General features: G+C 42.2%; 1 protein-coding gene across 1 annotated transcript in view; it reads left to right on the forward strand.

Annotated features, from left to right (window-relative positions):
* The window catches only part of HGD (homogentisate 1,2-dioxygenase), a 41893-nt gene that overhangs the window by 17723 nt on the left and 6926 nt on the right, over positions 1–17244 (forward strand). Inside the window, exons 5-12 of the mRNA XM_061167944.1 lie at positions 5146–5205; positions 6826–6917; positions 8350–8384; positions 9223–9302; positions 9851–9950; positions 12018–12142; positions 13917–14021; positions 16362–16488. Of these exons, the coding sequence (XP_061023927.1) occupies positions 5146–5205; positions 6826–6917; positions 8350–8384; positions 9223–9302; positions 9851–9950; positions 12018–12142; positions 13917–14021; positions 16362–16488 (724 nt within the window). The remainder of the gene's footprint in view (positions 1–5145; positions 5206–6825; positions 6918–8349; positions 8385–9222; positions 9303–9850; positions 9951–12017; positions 12143–13916; positions 14022–16361; positions 16489–17244) is intronic.

Consider the following 17244-nt stretch of genomic DNA (forward strand, 5'->3'; position numbering starts at 1 on the left):
TGACTTGTTGAAGACGTAGATTCCCCAGACTCCCCCACCCCAGAGATTCTAATTCAGTAGGTCTGGGATGATACACAGGATTCTCTCCAGATGATTTCCATTCAGATTGGCTCTAGACCACACTTTAAGGAACATTGCCATAGAATTGCTCCCAAGATGTCTTTGGTATCTATACTCTCCTATCTTTTCTTAACACCATGTGATTTGGACTTCACTTCCTCTTACCTGACTGTTATAAGGGCCTCCTAACTGATCCATGTGTCTTCCCACCCTTTCCTACACCTTACTGCCAGACTCAGCTTACCAAATTATTACTCAGAAATCCTTAAATCCTGCTATTACCTCTCCCTCACTGCCCAGCCAATCAAATGCAGACTCCCAAGACAGGTAGTTCACTATTGTACCTTTCAAACACTTCATTCTTCCATGTCTATCAGCCAACCTGGAACTTTCACCATCCTAGGAAAATAGTCTAAATTTTCCTGCCTGGGTGTCTTATGCTCTTCCATCTACCTAGAATTTTCTCTACTTCCCTCACAAGTATCCACCCATCCAAATCTCACCCATAATTTAAAACTCCTTTGTGGCTCAGCTGGTAAAGAACCTGCCCACAATGCAGGAGACCTGGGTTTGATCCCCGGGTTGGGATGATCCCCTGGAGAAGGGAAAGGCTACCCACTCCAGTATTCTGGCCTGGAGAATTCCATGGATGGTATAGTCCATGGGGTCGCAAACAGTGGGACACGACTGAGCGACTTTCACTTTCTTCTTAAATACTACTTTCTTCACTGAACTCTTCCAATATTTTTCTCAGAGTATTTGAGAGTAGGAGCTATGTCTCCCTCATTTTCTTACAACCTGAAGTACCCAGCATATGCCTTCTTCCAGACAGTATAATCACAAGTATTTGTTGAAGAATCTCCCTGATAGCTCCAACCCCATTCTCCTATAAATAGACTAGATTGCATTTCTCTAAATGCATTCACTGACGTTTGCCAACACCGCAGTGCACATTGCCCTGTTCAACCCTTTTAGACAGCATGCTGGCTCTTTTTACAGTACGTCTCCATCAACTTACATTTAATTCCTTGGAAAAGATGTTGGAGCTATCTGAAAACCAGATTATTCTATTGTGTGTGTCTTTTATTGTTCATGTGTAAGAATGTTAAATACGCCCTGCACCAGGAATTATTCCTGAGGGAACATTCCTCATTTCCAGTTACCCATTTCCTTGTTTTTCTATCATCATGTGCCCATATTGCAGGGTCTTCTCTTTCCCCAAGGGCAGAGACTATCATGTTCACCTCTGGTACCTAGCACAAAACCTGGCATGTGGAGAGGGATAATAAATCATTTGAATAAGTGAATATATAGGGATTGAACAGGAATGCTGACCTTGAACGACCTTTGCAGGATTTGGGTCCCAGGAGTTAGACTAGGCCAAGGCAACTCAGCCCTGGAGGAGCAGTAGATAAGGGTCCAGATTAGAAGACCAAGTACAAGGCTATTAAAAGGAGCCAAAACCTGGGTTCAGGAGCCATGGAGATCATGAATGGTTTTGGAAGCAGATCAAGACAGCTGAGATTAAAGGGCTCAGGGTTTAGATTACTAAAGGAGGTTGAGAGATTGTTAGCATCAGTTTTGAGTAAAGGAAATTTAACTGTTCTTAACCATTAGTTTTGTCACTATAAAATAGAGATAATAATTAAATTATGGGAGCCCTAAAAGGTTATTGTGAGAATTAAACGTCATCCAACAACTATTTGTTGAGTGACCACTATGTTCCTTGCTCTATGCTGGGTGCTGAGTAAAGGGTATAAAGCCCTTAGCTTTACACTCAAGGGCAAAGTCAACTATCCAGGTTTCTGTCCATGAACAAGTGTCATCTAAATACAATGCTAGCTCATCTTTTTTCGTCTTCTCATGAAAGACTTTTAAAAGTCTAAACAATTAAAAAAAAAAAAAAAGAAGTCTAAACAAAGTACAGTGATTTAAATCTTCTTTACCCATGCTCTTACTTATTACCTCTAAGATCTCCAATGAGTCACCCGAGCCTGATTTCTTGCCATGTAAATTATGCTGCCATTTCCCTCAAATTCTAGGTTTTCCAAAGAACTTAATGAGCCACTGTTTTATTTTATCTCCCTCCCCTATCTCTTCTAGTCTGGGCTGAAATTCTCAGTAGTGAATTACCCTGAGCCTCGCCTAGCCATAGCTGTTGTTAACAATTGTTTTTACATTGTGATCACAACTGCATCTACAAATAACTTCCAAATTCTTGAATAGATATTACCAACTTCTAGCAATATGTTTACCTCAAATCCACCAATGTTGTTGAGAGTATCCAACTCATACAATTTAGTTGAGACCAGCGCAACTTTGGAGGGACTCTCAGTGAAGCAAAGAAACCAACTGTGGGAGGTGATACTCAGATCATCCAGTATACCTCCCAATCTTCTGACTTTAGAAATACTGAGTCCAATTCTCTAGTTTCATTTACATTCCTGAGCACAAATTTCAAATCCTGATCATTAAATGTTACCACGGATTCTCTTTCTCCTTTGATAAATTGAAAGAATTTTTACTTCTAACTTTAGTCTCTGTTGAAGATGATTTCCAAGTTATTTTTGACCACCTCACTTATACTAAGCAAAACTTTATTTTCCAGTAGAATTTGCAGAACACAGTTGCAAAATATGTAAAGTATTGATAGAAGTGAAAAGAGAAATAGATTAAATCCACCATTATAGTAGGAAACACCAACACCTCTCAAGAGTTGATAGAACAACTGAACAGAAAATCAGAAAAGATATAGAAAAACCGTGGGTTTTCACATGTATAAAGAATTGACTTATATTTTAGAAACAATCTTAGGACTTTTAAAAACAATTTTCAATTTACTAGCTATTGCCTGAATGTTATTGGACTTCCAAAAGTCTCACAAATTTGCTTTAGTCTTGTTCTTTGAGATATTAGCAATGTTCTCAGTGTCTTATATTTGCTCATTCATTCTATCATTCAGTACAAATATATTAATATCCGCAATAGTCAAGATATTGTATTGGATGCTCCAATGGATTTCATTGTCTTTGAAATGTTAATAATTGCATTCCATGGCGGGGGGCTCTTTAGCAATAATATACAGTATGAATAAAATAAACTGTTAAAAATTTATAGACTTTAATTAGTTAATAAGAATGAAATGACTTTCCAGAAGTCACAGAATAAATAGGAACAGAGGGAGCAACAGAACCCATGTCTCCTGGGTCAGCCCAGTGCACAGTGCCCTTGGGCTGGCCTTGGATCAGAGAGTTTCTGCTCCACAGCATGCAGTTAGTCTGAACATCCGCTTTTAGTAGATGTTTCCACTCTCTACTCCAGGGCCTCTTCCTGTTTATCCTCTCCTCAAATTTGCCTCCCCACATTCAACATGATATTGCACCAAAACTCTTGCCTGAAGAAGACCCAAAACTCGCTTCTTCTTCTGGATTTTGGGTTTATCAGAACCACTGTGGGGTCTTTATTATTGTTTGTGATATGCCAAGTATAGTAAATCCTTTCCACTGGGAAATCTAGAATGATGACTTTTCTTAGGGTCAGGATTCTAGGTTGTATGATCTTCCAGGCAATCTTCGTGGGTTACAAACTCCACGCTGCTACTAAAGAGAGAGCAGCACAGAACGGTTTGTGGTAGACCAAAACCTCCCTCAACAAGCCCGCGGCACTTAGCTTTGGCCCTGGCTGAAGTCGGGGGAACATCCTCCTATGTCCATGGTGCTCGACCAGGGAAAGTTTGTCCCCTCGTGACATTTGACGATGTCTGGAGACATTTGGGGCTGTTACAACTGGGGGAGTGCTATCAGCATCCAGTGAGCAGAGGTCAAGGATGCTGGTAGACACCCTACAGTGCACAGGACAGCCCCCACAACAAAGAATTATCTGACACAAAATGCCAATAGAGCCTGAGAGGAGAAACCGTTTCCTAGATTCTTGCTCTCAGGTCCCACAACTCCTCCATGAAATATCATCTTTAGTGGAATTAAGCCTTTTCCTTCTTTCTGAAGCATGATTTCAATGTTTTTCAAATCAACGTCTTACATTCTTTTAAGGTAGTCCTAGAAAGTGACAATCCTGCTTTGCCTTTAAGAAGTAAAGGCTGCTCTCTGACTGTGTGCATCAAAGAGGCAGGATCATCCCAGAGCCGCCTTTTCCACTCGCTGTTTCCTCCCCTACCCGGCTGCCTCTCTGGACTACAGTATGCGCTGAACCCCAAGACCTGCTGGAGGGCCAGCCTGGCTTGCCTTGACCAGGCACTGCAGCCAATGGAGCTGGCCCTTGGGGTGCAGGTCTCTCCCTAAGATGTCCTGAGGCTCCTGGGGCTATCAGCTGCCAACCTGCCTGGGTCAGGCCTGCTGCCAAGTTGATTAATAAGTGCTGGGCTGATACTGCTAGTAGAGCTCAGACCTGCTGATTTTATTTCCCACTTGCTTAGATCATTTCATTATTAAATTAAAGATTGTTGTGATTTAAACTGAACTGTCAGGCAGCCTGGGGACAAGCACAGAGTTGGTGAAGAAACTGAACCTGGTACTGCACTTACTAAAGGCAATCTCAATTTTTTCTTTCTCTCAAAGAAATAATTCAAAACTCCAAGGGCTGGAAGTAAGAACTAGAGCCTTCCCCTGCAGTGTCAGGAGCCCACATACTGAGGCTGCCACACCAGGAAAGGGAGCTGATTATAAATAGCACAAAGAGCAGCATCAGTCAAAACTCACTGATGTGCCTGAGCAAAATGTTAAAAGAAATAGCTTCTGAAATAGGAAACAGTGATTTTTCTATATTTTTGTAATTTAAAATGCTAAGGAGTGAAGACAGTATGTATACATATAGGTTAAATGTTCTCTCTCTCACACACACACACACACTCTCACACACACCCACCCACCCTGCATACCCACACAAAACCCAACTGAGCCCCTTTAAGGAAATGATGGATAATTATTAAATTGAAAATAGCAAAATCACAAGTCGTCAGAGCCTCACAGAGGGAGCAGCTGTCCTTTTTATGTGATTTATTTAGAAAGTCAATGGTTTCCCCTTTTGAAATAACTTTCCTCTATGTGTCTGTGTGGTTTTTTTTTCCAGCTGCGATGGAAACCATTTGAGATTCCGAAAGCCTCTCAGAAGAAAGTGGACTTCGTGAATGTAAGTCCATACTATCCACACCTGCCCACCACTCTCTTCTCTCCCATGGTGGGTGATACAGCCATTTTCAGGCTGGATGCCAAGCAGAAGCAGCCTTGGAGTCCAGGCAGCAGACAGCACCACCTGCCTCTGCCTTCCAGGCTGGCCAAGGGATGTCTTACTTACCAGCACCATATGGCCCCTGACACCAAAGGGCACTCGTGAATTATTTACATCTCCAAACAGCCAGTGGAAATTCAGCATTTACCGACTTCAGGTTTCTTTGTTCTTGGCTAGAACAGGGGTTCTAAGCTTTTTTGTTCCAGGGACTTCTTTGATAGTCTGGAAGCCTGTGTTTTTAAATGCATAAAATAAATTACATAAAATTACAAAGTAGCCAATTATATTGAAATACAATGATAAAAATATTCAAATAACAAATTTGGCTTGCTTTAGAGTAATATATATGCTGCCTTTTTAATGCACTAAATCATAAGATCTATGAAAAAGATCTAATAACTATGGTTATTAAATATATGAGCACAAATGATATTTTGAGGTATCTGAAACAACTATACTGTTACAGGCACTTCTAAAACCACTAGGGTTTGTTGCTTACATTCATTCACATTAATTCAAGGAAATGATAAATTTCAGTCAGAGGTTAGAGAAATACATATATCATTTTTTTTCTCATCCAAGGTCATGAACTCTCCAAAATGGATCCCTAGATTAGAATAGTATCAACTCAGGGTGGCAACTTCGGTTAGTACAATGAAGATTAGAAGTTCTGCTTGTTAGTTACAGGTGCTGCGAGTATTGGAACATCTGTGCTCAGAGAAAGCGTATGTAGGGGAAAGGCCAGGAGCTATAAGGAGGTGGGGCTCAAAGAAGCTGGGGGAGGGTTCTACAGACTAACCTCAGTCCTTGGCTTACTTAGGGAAGAGTCCAGGTACCCAGCCTTAGGCCAAACTGTTTGTATCCTATTAAATTCTTTATCCATATTAAATGCTCCAAGCCCTGTGCAAGACTCATCTAAACAGGCCCCAAACTTGCAAAATGAGTTAAAATACCAAAAGAAATCCCTCACCCTGGATGAATTACGAATAACTAGAGAGCAGAGCTCCCTCCTTTCAGAAAGGCCCATGTGTTAAGGTCTTTGGGACTGTGGGTTATTAGCAGAGAGGATTACAGTTGGTCAGAATACTTTCCTCTACCCTGTTCTGGAAAGATTAGGGTTGACCCTATTTGTAAGCACACAGTTGCCCACATAGTGACGTGTTATCTGAGGTTCATTCATTGGGCCCTAATGCTGCAACCTTCCTCCCCAAGCTTCCTAGAGGCCTGATTTTACCTCCAAAGGAAACTCTATTTCAGGGTGATCTTAAGCACTACACTGATAAAACGTCAAGTAATGAATTGATGTTCTCTAAGGTCAATTCTGATGGAGCCATTAAGACAATCCAGATCTAGGGCCATGCCTAGCAATGAGGGTGGGCTGCCATCTACAAAACATAAAAGGCTCCCCATAGGCAGCCTGGTCCCAAAGGGAAGACCCTAGTAGAACTTGCCTCTGATTCTCAGGAACCTGGGGGAGGGCTGGCTGCATTCACCCTTCCCTCTTGTGCGGGTCTTTCCCAGGGCCTGCACACCTTGTGTGGAGCTGGAGACATCAGGTCTAACAATGGGCTTGCTGTCCACATTTTCCTCTGTAACACCTCCATGGGGAATAGGTAAGTGCTCAGACCTACAGCAGGTCAGCCCCCTTCCCTAAGAGCTGCTGCCCAGAGGGTGAAGGCTGGGTGGTTGTTTCTGTTACTGCTTTTTTTTTTTGTTTTAATCCCAGAGCAATCTTAAAATACATTTAAAAATAATGACAATAAATGAGCATTTCTATCTTGACTGACTCCTGTGACATAAATAAGAATGTCCTATGCGTGTGTGCTAAGTTGCTTCAGTCATGTCTGACTCTTTGCAACTCCATGGACTGTAGCCCGCCAGGCTCCTCTGTCCATGGGATTCTTTCCATGCAAGAATACTGGAGTGGATTGCCATTTCCTCCTCCAGGGGATCTTTCCAACCCAGGGATCAAAACTGTGTCTCTTATATCTCTTTCACTGGCAGGGGGTGGCGGTGAGGGGTGGTGGGTTCTGTACCACTAGCACCACCTGGGAAGCAAGAATGTCACATAACAATGCAAGCAGAAAAGGAATAAGGGGGCACTGAAAGATGGAGTAGTCCAAGAAGCATTTAGACTTTAACCAGGTTTGAGTCAGAATATCCTTAACTTCTAAGTTTCCCCAGGGTTGTTCTTGAATCCAAAGTCATACTACCTGAGCAGCCATTAGGACTACCTGTTGGTGGCAGGTCAAACTGACAGACTAATAACTGTGTAAACTTAAAGATCCTGAATAGGAGAACTTACATATTATATATTTTTTTCAATCAGAAAAACTTTTATATAAAAGGTATTTTCCCTTTCCTTTGGGAAGCAGAGTATCGTAACAGTTTTGCCCACTATCTCTGAAACCAGACCACTGTGTTCAAAGCCCAGTCCATTCTTCCTGACTGAGCGAACTTGGACAAGTCATTTAACTTCTCTGAGCCATGAATCAGGGCCAAGATCATGGCCCTATGACAAGACACTAGAGATGTCCTTCAGAGTTCAGTGTGATATGAGGCACCTCCTCTCTCTCTCTACCTGAGCTATTAAATACATTAGCCTTCATTCAGTTCCTTTTACCTTCTATCCACCCTCCTGCCTCAGAGCAGTCTTCTGCCTGAAATGTTCTCCTATATCACTCCCATCCCCAAGTCCTTGCCTAGATGATTTCTTCAGATCTCAAGTCAAACATCCCCTCTTCAGGGAAACCTTGGCTGCTGCCTCAGACTAGATCAGGTCCATTATACTTTCAGTCCCCTGAACTGGACTTTATGGCACCATTACAGTTTATGAGATGGTTCTGTAATTGTTGGATTGCAGTCTGACTTCCTACTAGACTCTACGGCTCCATAAAGGCAGAGATGAGGTCATTTTGCTCATCATTTTATGCCTAGCACTAAGCCTGGCTTAGCCTATCTACTGAGCAATAATTTGTGCAGTGAATTAATTTGTCTGGACATTGTTAAAATAGAAAATCATAGGAACTATTCTATATGTTTCAGATGTTTTTACAATTCAGATGGAGACCTCTTGATTGGTGAGTTTTAAAGACTTCAGATCCTTTCATTGATAATTGATCCCTAGTTATAAGCTGCTTTTTAATTGTATACATATTACTTTCCTTTCAATCCGTCTCATTTAATGTAGTCTACAGACTAAGGTGTAAAGGTAATTGGTGGTCTGGAAAAGATTCCTTGTACCTTCAAGCCCCTACCCTATTTCCTGGTATCCCTGTCTTTGCTCCTTTCTTCTGGGCCTTTCTGATCTGCAAGCTCTGGGCAACTTAAAAGAAATACAGGGTAAAATCAACATGTGATTAACTTATTGAGATAACTCTATTTGCCTTCAAACTTACCCAAGTAAAGATCATCTGTCATTGATATCTGCAATATAAATACAAATTTTCATGAAACCGTAAAGATGGAAAGTCTAGTAGGGATTTCTCTGGTCTCCTGATTCTTTTTTTTTTTTTTTTCTGATTCTTTTTTTATGATCTTAGTACTGATATTTTGGAATGAACATTTTGATGTAAACCTTAGACATGCAAATGCCAGCTTCCTGCTGGAACTATCAGAGATGGGTCTTTTTCCATCCTATTTCTGCTGCCCTTTCTGGTCAAGCCACAGAACTGTGCAAATACAAGCTCCTTATCTGGCAACCAAAAATAAGAAAAAAGCAGAGTCAATTTTTTCATTCATGCTTTTCTAGAAATAGCCAACTTAAGTTGTCAATTCTGACATTTTCCCCCATAAAACTCAATGAAGCACTTTTCATTTGGATTGAAAAAGCAAATGCCACCCTTAAGCCTTTCACTCTTCATGAAGTGGTTCTTACATGAAAAGAGTTACTCATTGCTGTCTTGTCTTTTATGTTAGTTCCCCAGAAAGGGAAACTTCTCATTTACACCGAGTTTGGCAAGATGCTTGTTCAGCCCAACGAGATCTGCGTCATTCAGGTTGGTGATGTGTCCCCCTCTCCTCCCAGCTTCTCCCTAATTTTGGAGCAATCAGATGTTGCAGCTGCTGCTATTTCTAACTCTGAAATTTCTCTATCATGTCTGGGCAATGGGGAGGGAGTTTGAGTTATACAGAAGGCTCCCTGTGTAGAAGGATTAGCAGGCTTCTGTGCCTACTTTGTTTTAAAATAGCACACAATCACAAAGCAAAGAACATTGTCAATTCACTTTCCTGAATATTTATGCACACTCTGGATGATACTCTGGAGGGGACAGAAGGCAGTGAAGATGGATTTCTTTAAATTTTGGTGAAATCAGGGCACTGTTATCTCTGAACCCAGTGAAAGTGTAGGCTAGAATTGGTTTGGGTCACATATGTGATTAGAAGTTAAATTTTTTAAACTCATCTTTCAGCTGGTCACCTCTCCAACATAGCTCAGCAGACTATAGAATTACTTGTGCATGTGAGGTTGGCTGTAGCTCTCGGGCAGCTTCTTTATAACTATAGGTACTGGTGAGAGCACACCAATGTCTACTTCCTGTTCCAGAGAGGAATGCGGTTCAGCATCGATGTCTTCGAGGAGACTAGAGGCTACATCCTGGAGGTTTATGGAGTCCACTTTGAGTTGCCTGACCTGGGACCAATTGGTAAATCTTCAATGCAGGCTTTTAAGCCTGACTTGAGCTATAGGACACAAATAATTGCATGAAAGTCAAACATCCATCTCTCCTCCTTATCTCACTCAAACTGCAACTTTCCTCTCTAGACAACTTCTTCTCCAGACTAAGTGTAGTTGGGAATTTCAGAAAATATTAGAGCCCCCTGAGCAATCACAGACTTCTTATTTCAGGCCTGTAAGTTCAGAGGCTCCAGGTGGTATAGTTGACCCATTTGATGAGATGATAGCTTCATTAATTAGCTGGTCAGTGCATCAGTTCATCAGCTTGTCCCAGTTCCCATGTTGTGCTGAGGGTAATGACCAGAACCACATCAAGGATGGCACAAGCCTCTTCCCATCACATACACACATAACAGAGAACAATCCAGCCAAACCCACAATAAATCTTTCTCTAGAATAGCATACAGACCATTGGAGAGCAAGACAATCTGTACTAGAGTTCAGGTTATACAGTGTACACCCTAGAGGATATAAAGTCTGGGTTACTGTGAGCCAAAGTTTCCAGGAACAGCTTCATAGCAATCATAAAATATGACTAATCCTTGATGAAAAGTTGAGGAGAAATAAAGAGGAAAGGGACCAGTTTAAGAAAAAGTGTACAAGTGGGAATGGATTTTGTGGATAGAAGAGAGATCATTTGCTTGTCAGTGGCTTGTGAGTAGACAATAAAATGGGAAAAACCATAATAATGGCAGGGGCTATGTGGCTATGGAAAGGGGAAATGGACTGAAAGAAAGACAGTCTATGGATGTCACATTCCTACTGAGCACCTTCTACAAAATCTACATACTTAAGAGTCAAAAAGCGTGCCTCACTCAGTGCTGTGAAGGAGCTAGAAACCACAGCCTCCATGAGGCAAATGAAAACTTTCCAAAGTGAACCAAGGTCCCCTACCCCCGATTCTTCTGGCAAGCTGGAGACAAAGAGAGCAGGGTCTGAGAAGTGAAGGTGGTAGGAGGGGATGTTCTCAAACCATCTCTCGAATGACAGGAGTGGTTGGGGAAATTGGCCCTTGGTTTCATCTTTGGCTTGTTTGCTGAAGGTGGTGGCCACACCTCCCAGCTCTTCCCTTTTCTTGTCAACAGATTTTTTTAGAGCAAAACAGGGACAGCCCAGCATGTGCCTTCTGGTCACTCCCCTGGGGGATCCAGATAGTCAGAGGAAGGTGGGAGGCAGCCGAGAGGCAGCTGGAGTCATGGTGGGCCGTCTGTCATCCTGCTCTCCACCCGCTCTTCCCACTTTGGTCTGGTTTCCTGCTGCTCCACAGCCAGCAGAGCCTCCGGGTGCCATGCCACATGTACCCTCTGGAAAATATATATAATTTACTAACCAGCTGGGGGCCTATTTTTTTTTTAACCCCAGGAACTAGAAATGATAAAACACTCCCTAGGTCTCTTCTCTCAGAGTTAAATTATGTTTTTGCACTTAGATTTTTCATTTCTGGTCTTCTGATTTATTTTCTTTCTCTGGAGGGAACACTCACAAAGCAAAGGTGAGCAGGCAGGTCTCCCTCAGTGGCAGACAGATTTGTCAGGCTGCAGAGCAGTGTTGCAGACGTGGATTGATTTTGAGTCCTGTCTAAGGAGCAGAGGCACGCCTGAGGCTACAGTGTGTAACCTTCTCCTTCTCAAGGACTGTCGATGAGTTCTAGAGTTGTCAGAGTTTTCTTGGGAAAAAAGGTCTGGTATTCTATCATATCTTCCCTTTTCCTCTTTTGTACTCTCTTCCTCTCTTCCCCTCCCATCCCCTTTAATGATGAGGTAATGCATGGAAAATGTTTATAAACCATATTCACTCTACAACTTTACGAGGTAATGCTGGTGATGATATTTTCAGGACTTCTTTTTTCTGACCAAATTTCTTGGGTCCGCCTTAAAAGGTACCAGACTGGGATTCCAATGAGTCTTTCAACAAGGATAGCAAATTGTGGAGTGGCTTTTGACATAGAAGAAAGCCCTTTCTCTTTGTGCAACAGTGGATCTTTCCTGTGTGATTTCAGAAGTGTCTAAAAGACTTTTGGATCATTATATTCTAGGAGCCAATGGCTTGGCCAATCCTCGTGATTTCTTGATACCTGTTGCCTGGTATGAAGATCGCCAAGTGCCAGGTGGTTACACTGTGATTAATAAATACCAGGGCAAGCTATTTGCTGCCAGACAGGTAAAGTAAGTGGCTTGACAGGCTGGGGAAGGAATGAATAATTATTAAGCACCTTCTGATTGCCAGGGCTTGTGTTAAGTGTTTACATACATTATTTCATCTTTACTATATCACTAAGATACTATAATAAGGTACTGTTTGCCCTGTTTGTAGTCCTGAAAACAGTCCAGGTAGTGATAACTTACCAAATGTCACAGTAAATAACAGAATCAGCATTCAAACCCATATCTTTTCTGACTCCAAAGGTCATGCTGTTTCTATTCATCAAGCAATAAAAAACCCCACAATATCTAGGTCTCTATAAAAGGTGGGGGGAACATAATAAACAGGCATGGTAGTATGGCCTGAAAAAGAAAATTAATTAATAGCAGTTCATCTAAGACATATTTATCAATAGTCACCATATTTCAAATACAAGCAATGACTGATAGAAAACAAGCAAAACTCAGTTAATTACTTTGACTTGGTTGATAGCACCAGACTGGTAAACTCAGGAGATAAGCAAAGGCATTTTCTATAGCCATACCACCCGGAACATGACCAATCTCAATGGATAAACAAAGGCATAGATAATAATAATTTTAAAATAATAATATAATATGTAATACTGGATATATAATGTAGTAGAATACAGTAACCATATAATAAAAATAATCCAAAGATCTATTCTATTTACCATTATTCATTTGATCTATTTTTGCCCATTTAACTTATTGCTTACATGTTGCTAAGGCATGTTATTTTCTTTGGACAGCAACTAGAAGGTATGCTAACCAACAGAGGCCAGTGAGTTTGGCATTTAAAATTAACTTCTGAAGGTTAGTTGCCATCTTCATTGATACATAGTCACCCTCATATTCTCTAGATTGGATTTCTTAAAATGTAGTTCAGAGACCATTTGCATCAGAAATTCTCAGGGTGGCTTGTTTAAAATGAACATGCTTAGATACTACTCCAGCCTGGCATAAATGATAACCTCTGGAAATTCAGTGTGGAAATCACATTCATTTAAAGCATATTCCTGTATTGTATATGATATACATTTGACAGAGAAGCACCATTCTAGAGGTGGCCAGCAGCTCCATGGGTTTCCACTTTCTAAGTGAACTCTATGAAGGTTGTTCTCCCTTGTGTACCATGATCTGTGCCCTGGGAGACTGATCTCCATGGACTGTATCACCTGGACTTGCTAGCCTAACTACTTTCCTATAACAGAACACTGATCCTCTCTTAGGGCAGACCCAAGAAGCATCACCTTAGGATTGCTCTGAAATCTCAAGTCCCTGGGGCTGGGACTCAGAGAACTCCTCACCATCCTCACTCACCAACCCAGGCACTACCTCTACCAGACGCTCCTTTGAGCAGTAGTTACTTGGAGAGCAGTCACAGCCAGTGCCTGCCCTCGGCACCGGGAAACCCAGACGGTGGCCTAGGTTGTCAAAGAATTGCTGGCATCCACAGATTCTCACCATTGCATTAGTATTGTTGAAAAGGCACTACTTGGCCATGCTTCTGCTGCACATGTGATCAGAGGCAGCTATAACTGATGTACTGGAAGAATAGGGTCAGTGGCTCTGGGAGGACAATTTGAGAGAAAGTGAAGCAACCATAAGATGATTCAGGGTGATATTTCTCCCAAAGAATGGTATTATTAAGTTATGCGAATAGAATCAAATCAAGAGACAGTAATGCCAAGTACAAACTGAGGAATCATAGCTACAAAAGCATTATGTGCTAAAATCACCCTCTCCTGCTTTTTCTTTTTGTTGCTTAGGATGTCTCCCCATTCAATGTTGTGGCTTGGCATGGGAATTATACCCCCTACAAGTACAACTTGGAGAACTTTATGGTCATCAATTCAGTGGCCTTTGACCATGCAGTAAGTCTGGCCCATGGAGGAACCCTGGGGAGAGGGTCCCTTTAGGCTGGACAGGTCCACAGTAGACACCTGGTGTTCACAGATTTAACCTTTCCAATGTTGCCTTGGAAGCCCGAGACTTAAGTCATCTGTCATTGTGCTGACAGGAATTTGAAACATCTGCTGCAAGGCTTCAGTGATGGAGTAAACAACCTACCAGAGGGAGATCAAGACTAGACACTCAGCATTCACCCTGCCACACAGCTCAGTTCTCTACAGGGTATTCACAGTAACTTTCCTTCCTGGCTAAGAACACGATTTCCTCCTAGACAATGTATCCCAATAAGAAAACCAACTGCTAATATCAGTGATGGAGTATTGAGAAAGGAAAATTCCTGAATTTGGAAATTTCTCTGTCCTCCTCATAAATACCAGAAGTCTGCCTGCCCACTTCAGAACTTCTATTCCTGGCTCTTTTTAGCTGAGATGGGACTGACAGCTCTCTTCTGAAGTTACGCGTAACATTCAGTGCTTGAATTTAAACCAAAGAAATTCTAGAGTATGAACTCGGTCATATTTTTCACTCAATCAGGGGCTGAAAATAGGTCCCCAGTCTACAGTGCAGGCCCCCAAGGACCCACTTTCATGATAAAGTGCTAGTTCTGAGATCCTGGGGGAAAGTTCACTTTGCATAACAGATTAATTTAACCCACAAACTGGAGGGACAATTACAGCAGAAGTCAGAGAACCAAAGACAGAAAGATTACTCTAAGCCAGTTCAGTTTACCTCTCGGGGCTCAAAACTACCTTTCTGAAGACCAGCAACTCGATAAAACCAAGAGACAAAAAAACGAGGCATCATGCCCAAAGCAGCAAAAAAAAAAAAAAAAAAAAAAGGATCCCAAGACACTGAAAGAGCTTTTTTTGAGCCTCACTGCCTTTTAACAGTTTCAGATCATTTCTCATGACAGATGAAGAAGTATTCATTCTCGCAGCATTAAGGGTTTCTTGATGTGCATTTACACGGACATTCTCTTTTGTACTGCTGCTATAGTCATTTTCCCAAAATTCAGACCTGATCTTTCTAATGCTACATTACAAACCTTTGCAGGCCCCCTGTGGTTTAGGATTATGTCTGAGCTTTGAAGCGTGGTATCCTATGCTCGTCACCATCTGGCCCTGGACTTATTTCCCAGGACCACCTCTGCCTCTCTGCCTCCTGCCAATGCACTCTGGGCTTTAGTTTTCTTGCTTCTTAACAAAATCTCTGTGCATTTTGATGTCTTTCCTGTTTTCTATGCTTAAAATGCCTTTTTGCCTTTTCCTTCCCTTCCCTTCCTTTTTTCCTATCTTCCTCCTTCCCTCCCTTTCTTATTCCCTCTCTTTTTCTTTCTTTCTGCATTCATTCTTCAGGACCCACCTCAAATATCACCTCCTTTGTGAAGCCTTCCCTGATCTTCTCAGGAAGAGATAAGCACTCTGTACCCCTTTGGATCTCTATTTACAAAGATAGATTGCCCTTGGCACCTTGCTGTGACTCTTCAGACACCTGTTTCATTACTCCTTCTGTCCCCTTCACACACACTTGCCACCACCACCAATGGTGCTGAAGGGCCAGGAATAGAGTTCAGTCATCTTTGAATCCCCAACCCTCACATGACATCAGAAAGCAGACCTGATCACACTGATTGCCATTAAATTTGAATCTCAATCTTTCCACTGAAAGGGCCTAACATTCTTTACAAACACTGAAAGAGTCTAACATTCTTTTCAAATCATAATATTGTCCCCCAACCATTCCCCTCTACACTACCACCACCCAGATGAGTGATGTATTAATATTTTAGGCCTGAGAGTCAAACAAGGATAAAAAAGCCAAGAAGATACCGTCTGGAATCTCAGTGATTCCTCCAAAGAGATGTGCATCCTACATCTATCCCAACACTCAGATATTATTTTATTTCTATTTCCACCTCACTCTGAGCATCCCTTCTGCCAAGAGCTCCCTGCAGCACATGCCAGCTCCAGTCACTCTGACCTGAGGTTGGGAGGCAGGCACTGCTGGTTCTCAGACCCACAGGGTAGTACTTACATGAAATGGGGGTTCAGAAGGGTGAAAAAGCTGCTCAGAATCCCCTTGGCTGCTGTTAATTCATTTTGCTTCAAGCACAGCAAGAGGGGAAAGTCAAATGAGTGATTACTGCACCTAGATGACAAGCCCAGACTTCGTAGCCTGGCCTGCAGTTTGATCAGAAATTACAGTGTCACTCTAAAACCCCTTCAGCATGGGGGATGTGTGTCATTGTTGGTCACCTCCCCTTTCATCATGTCTTCAGGCTCTTTTTGTCCTTCCTTTCCCAGGACCCATCCATTTTCACGGTATTGACTGCCAAGTCTGTACGCCCTGGAGTGGCCATCGCTGATTTTGTCATCTTCCCACCTCGATGGGGGGTTGCTGATAAGACCTTCAGGCCTCCTTATTACCACAGTAAGTCATCTGCCAAGTTACATTTGGGGAAAAAAAAAAAGAACGAGAGAGACAGCCAAGTGGTCAACATGAACCCTGGGGAACACTGCTAGAGGTATTTCTAGAGGCAAGATGTCCTGCCCTGGCTACAGTTCAGAATCCTGCCTCCCAAGGCCCAGTGCTGCTCCCTAGACTGTTAGCTTCTTAAACATCACAACTTGTGATGTTTGGCATCAAGTTGGCAGTGGCGTGTTGACTCTGAAGAGAAAACCCTGTGTAATGCCTAGAGCCCAGTTCCTCTGGCCCCGAAGAGAGGCACAAAGGCTGGTGAAGCTTGAAGCAAGACATTTCCTTACATTTCAGGTGTAAAGGGAAGTGGATCTGTGGGCTGTTGTTGCTTAGTTTGTTGTTTTGGGAGAGTTCATTATCTCAGTCTGGCTCAAGAGCCAATAAAGTGTGCCTTCTCCAATGGTTTTGGAAGGGTAAAGCAGATTGCAGTCCACACCAGGGGAAAAATCCTATTCTGGAAGCAGTTTCTCCAAAGCAGTTGTTATCTAGAACAGAACTTATCAAATCTATTATTTTAATTTTATTAATATTATTTTTATTTGGTGAAAAGTGAAAGTGTTAGTCGCTCCGTCATGTCTGACTCTTTGCAACCCCATGGACTGTAGCCCACCAGACTCTTCTGTCCATGGAATTCTCCAGGTAAGAATACTGGAATGGGTAGCCATTCCATTCTTCAGGGGATCTTCCTGACCCAGGGATTGAACCTGG

Source organism: Dama dama, chromosome 19 (assembly GCF_033118175.1).
Source record: "Dama dama isolate Ldn47 chromosome 19, ASM3311817v1, whole genome shotgun sequence".
In the NCBI taxonomy this organism is placed as follows: Eukaryota; Metazoa; Chordata; class Mammalia; order Artiodactyla; family Cervidae; genus Dama; species Dama dama.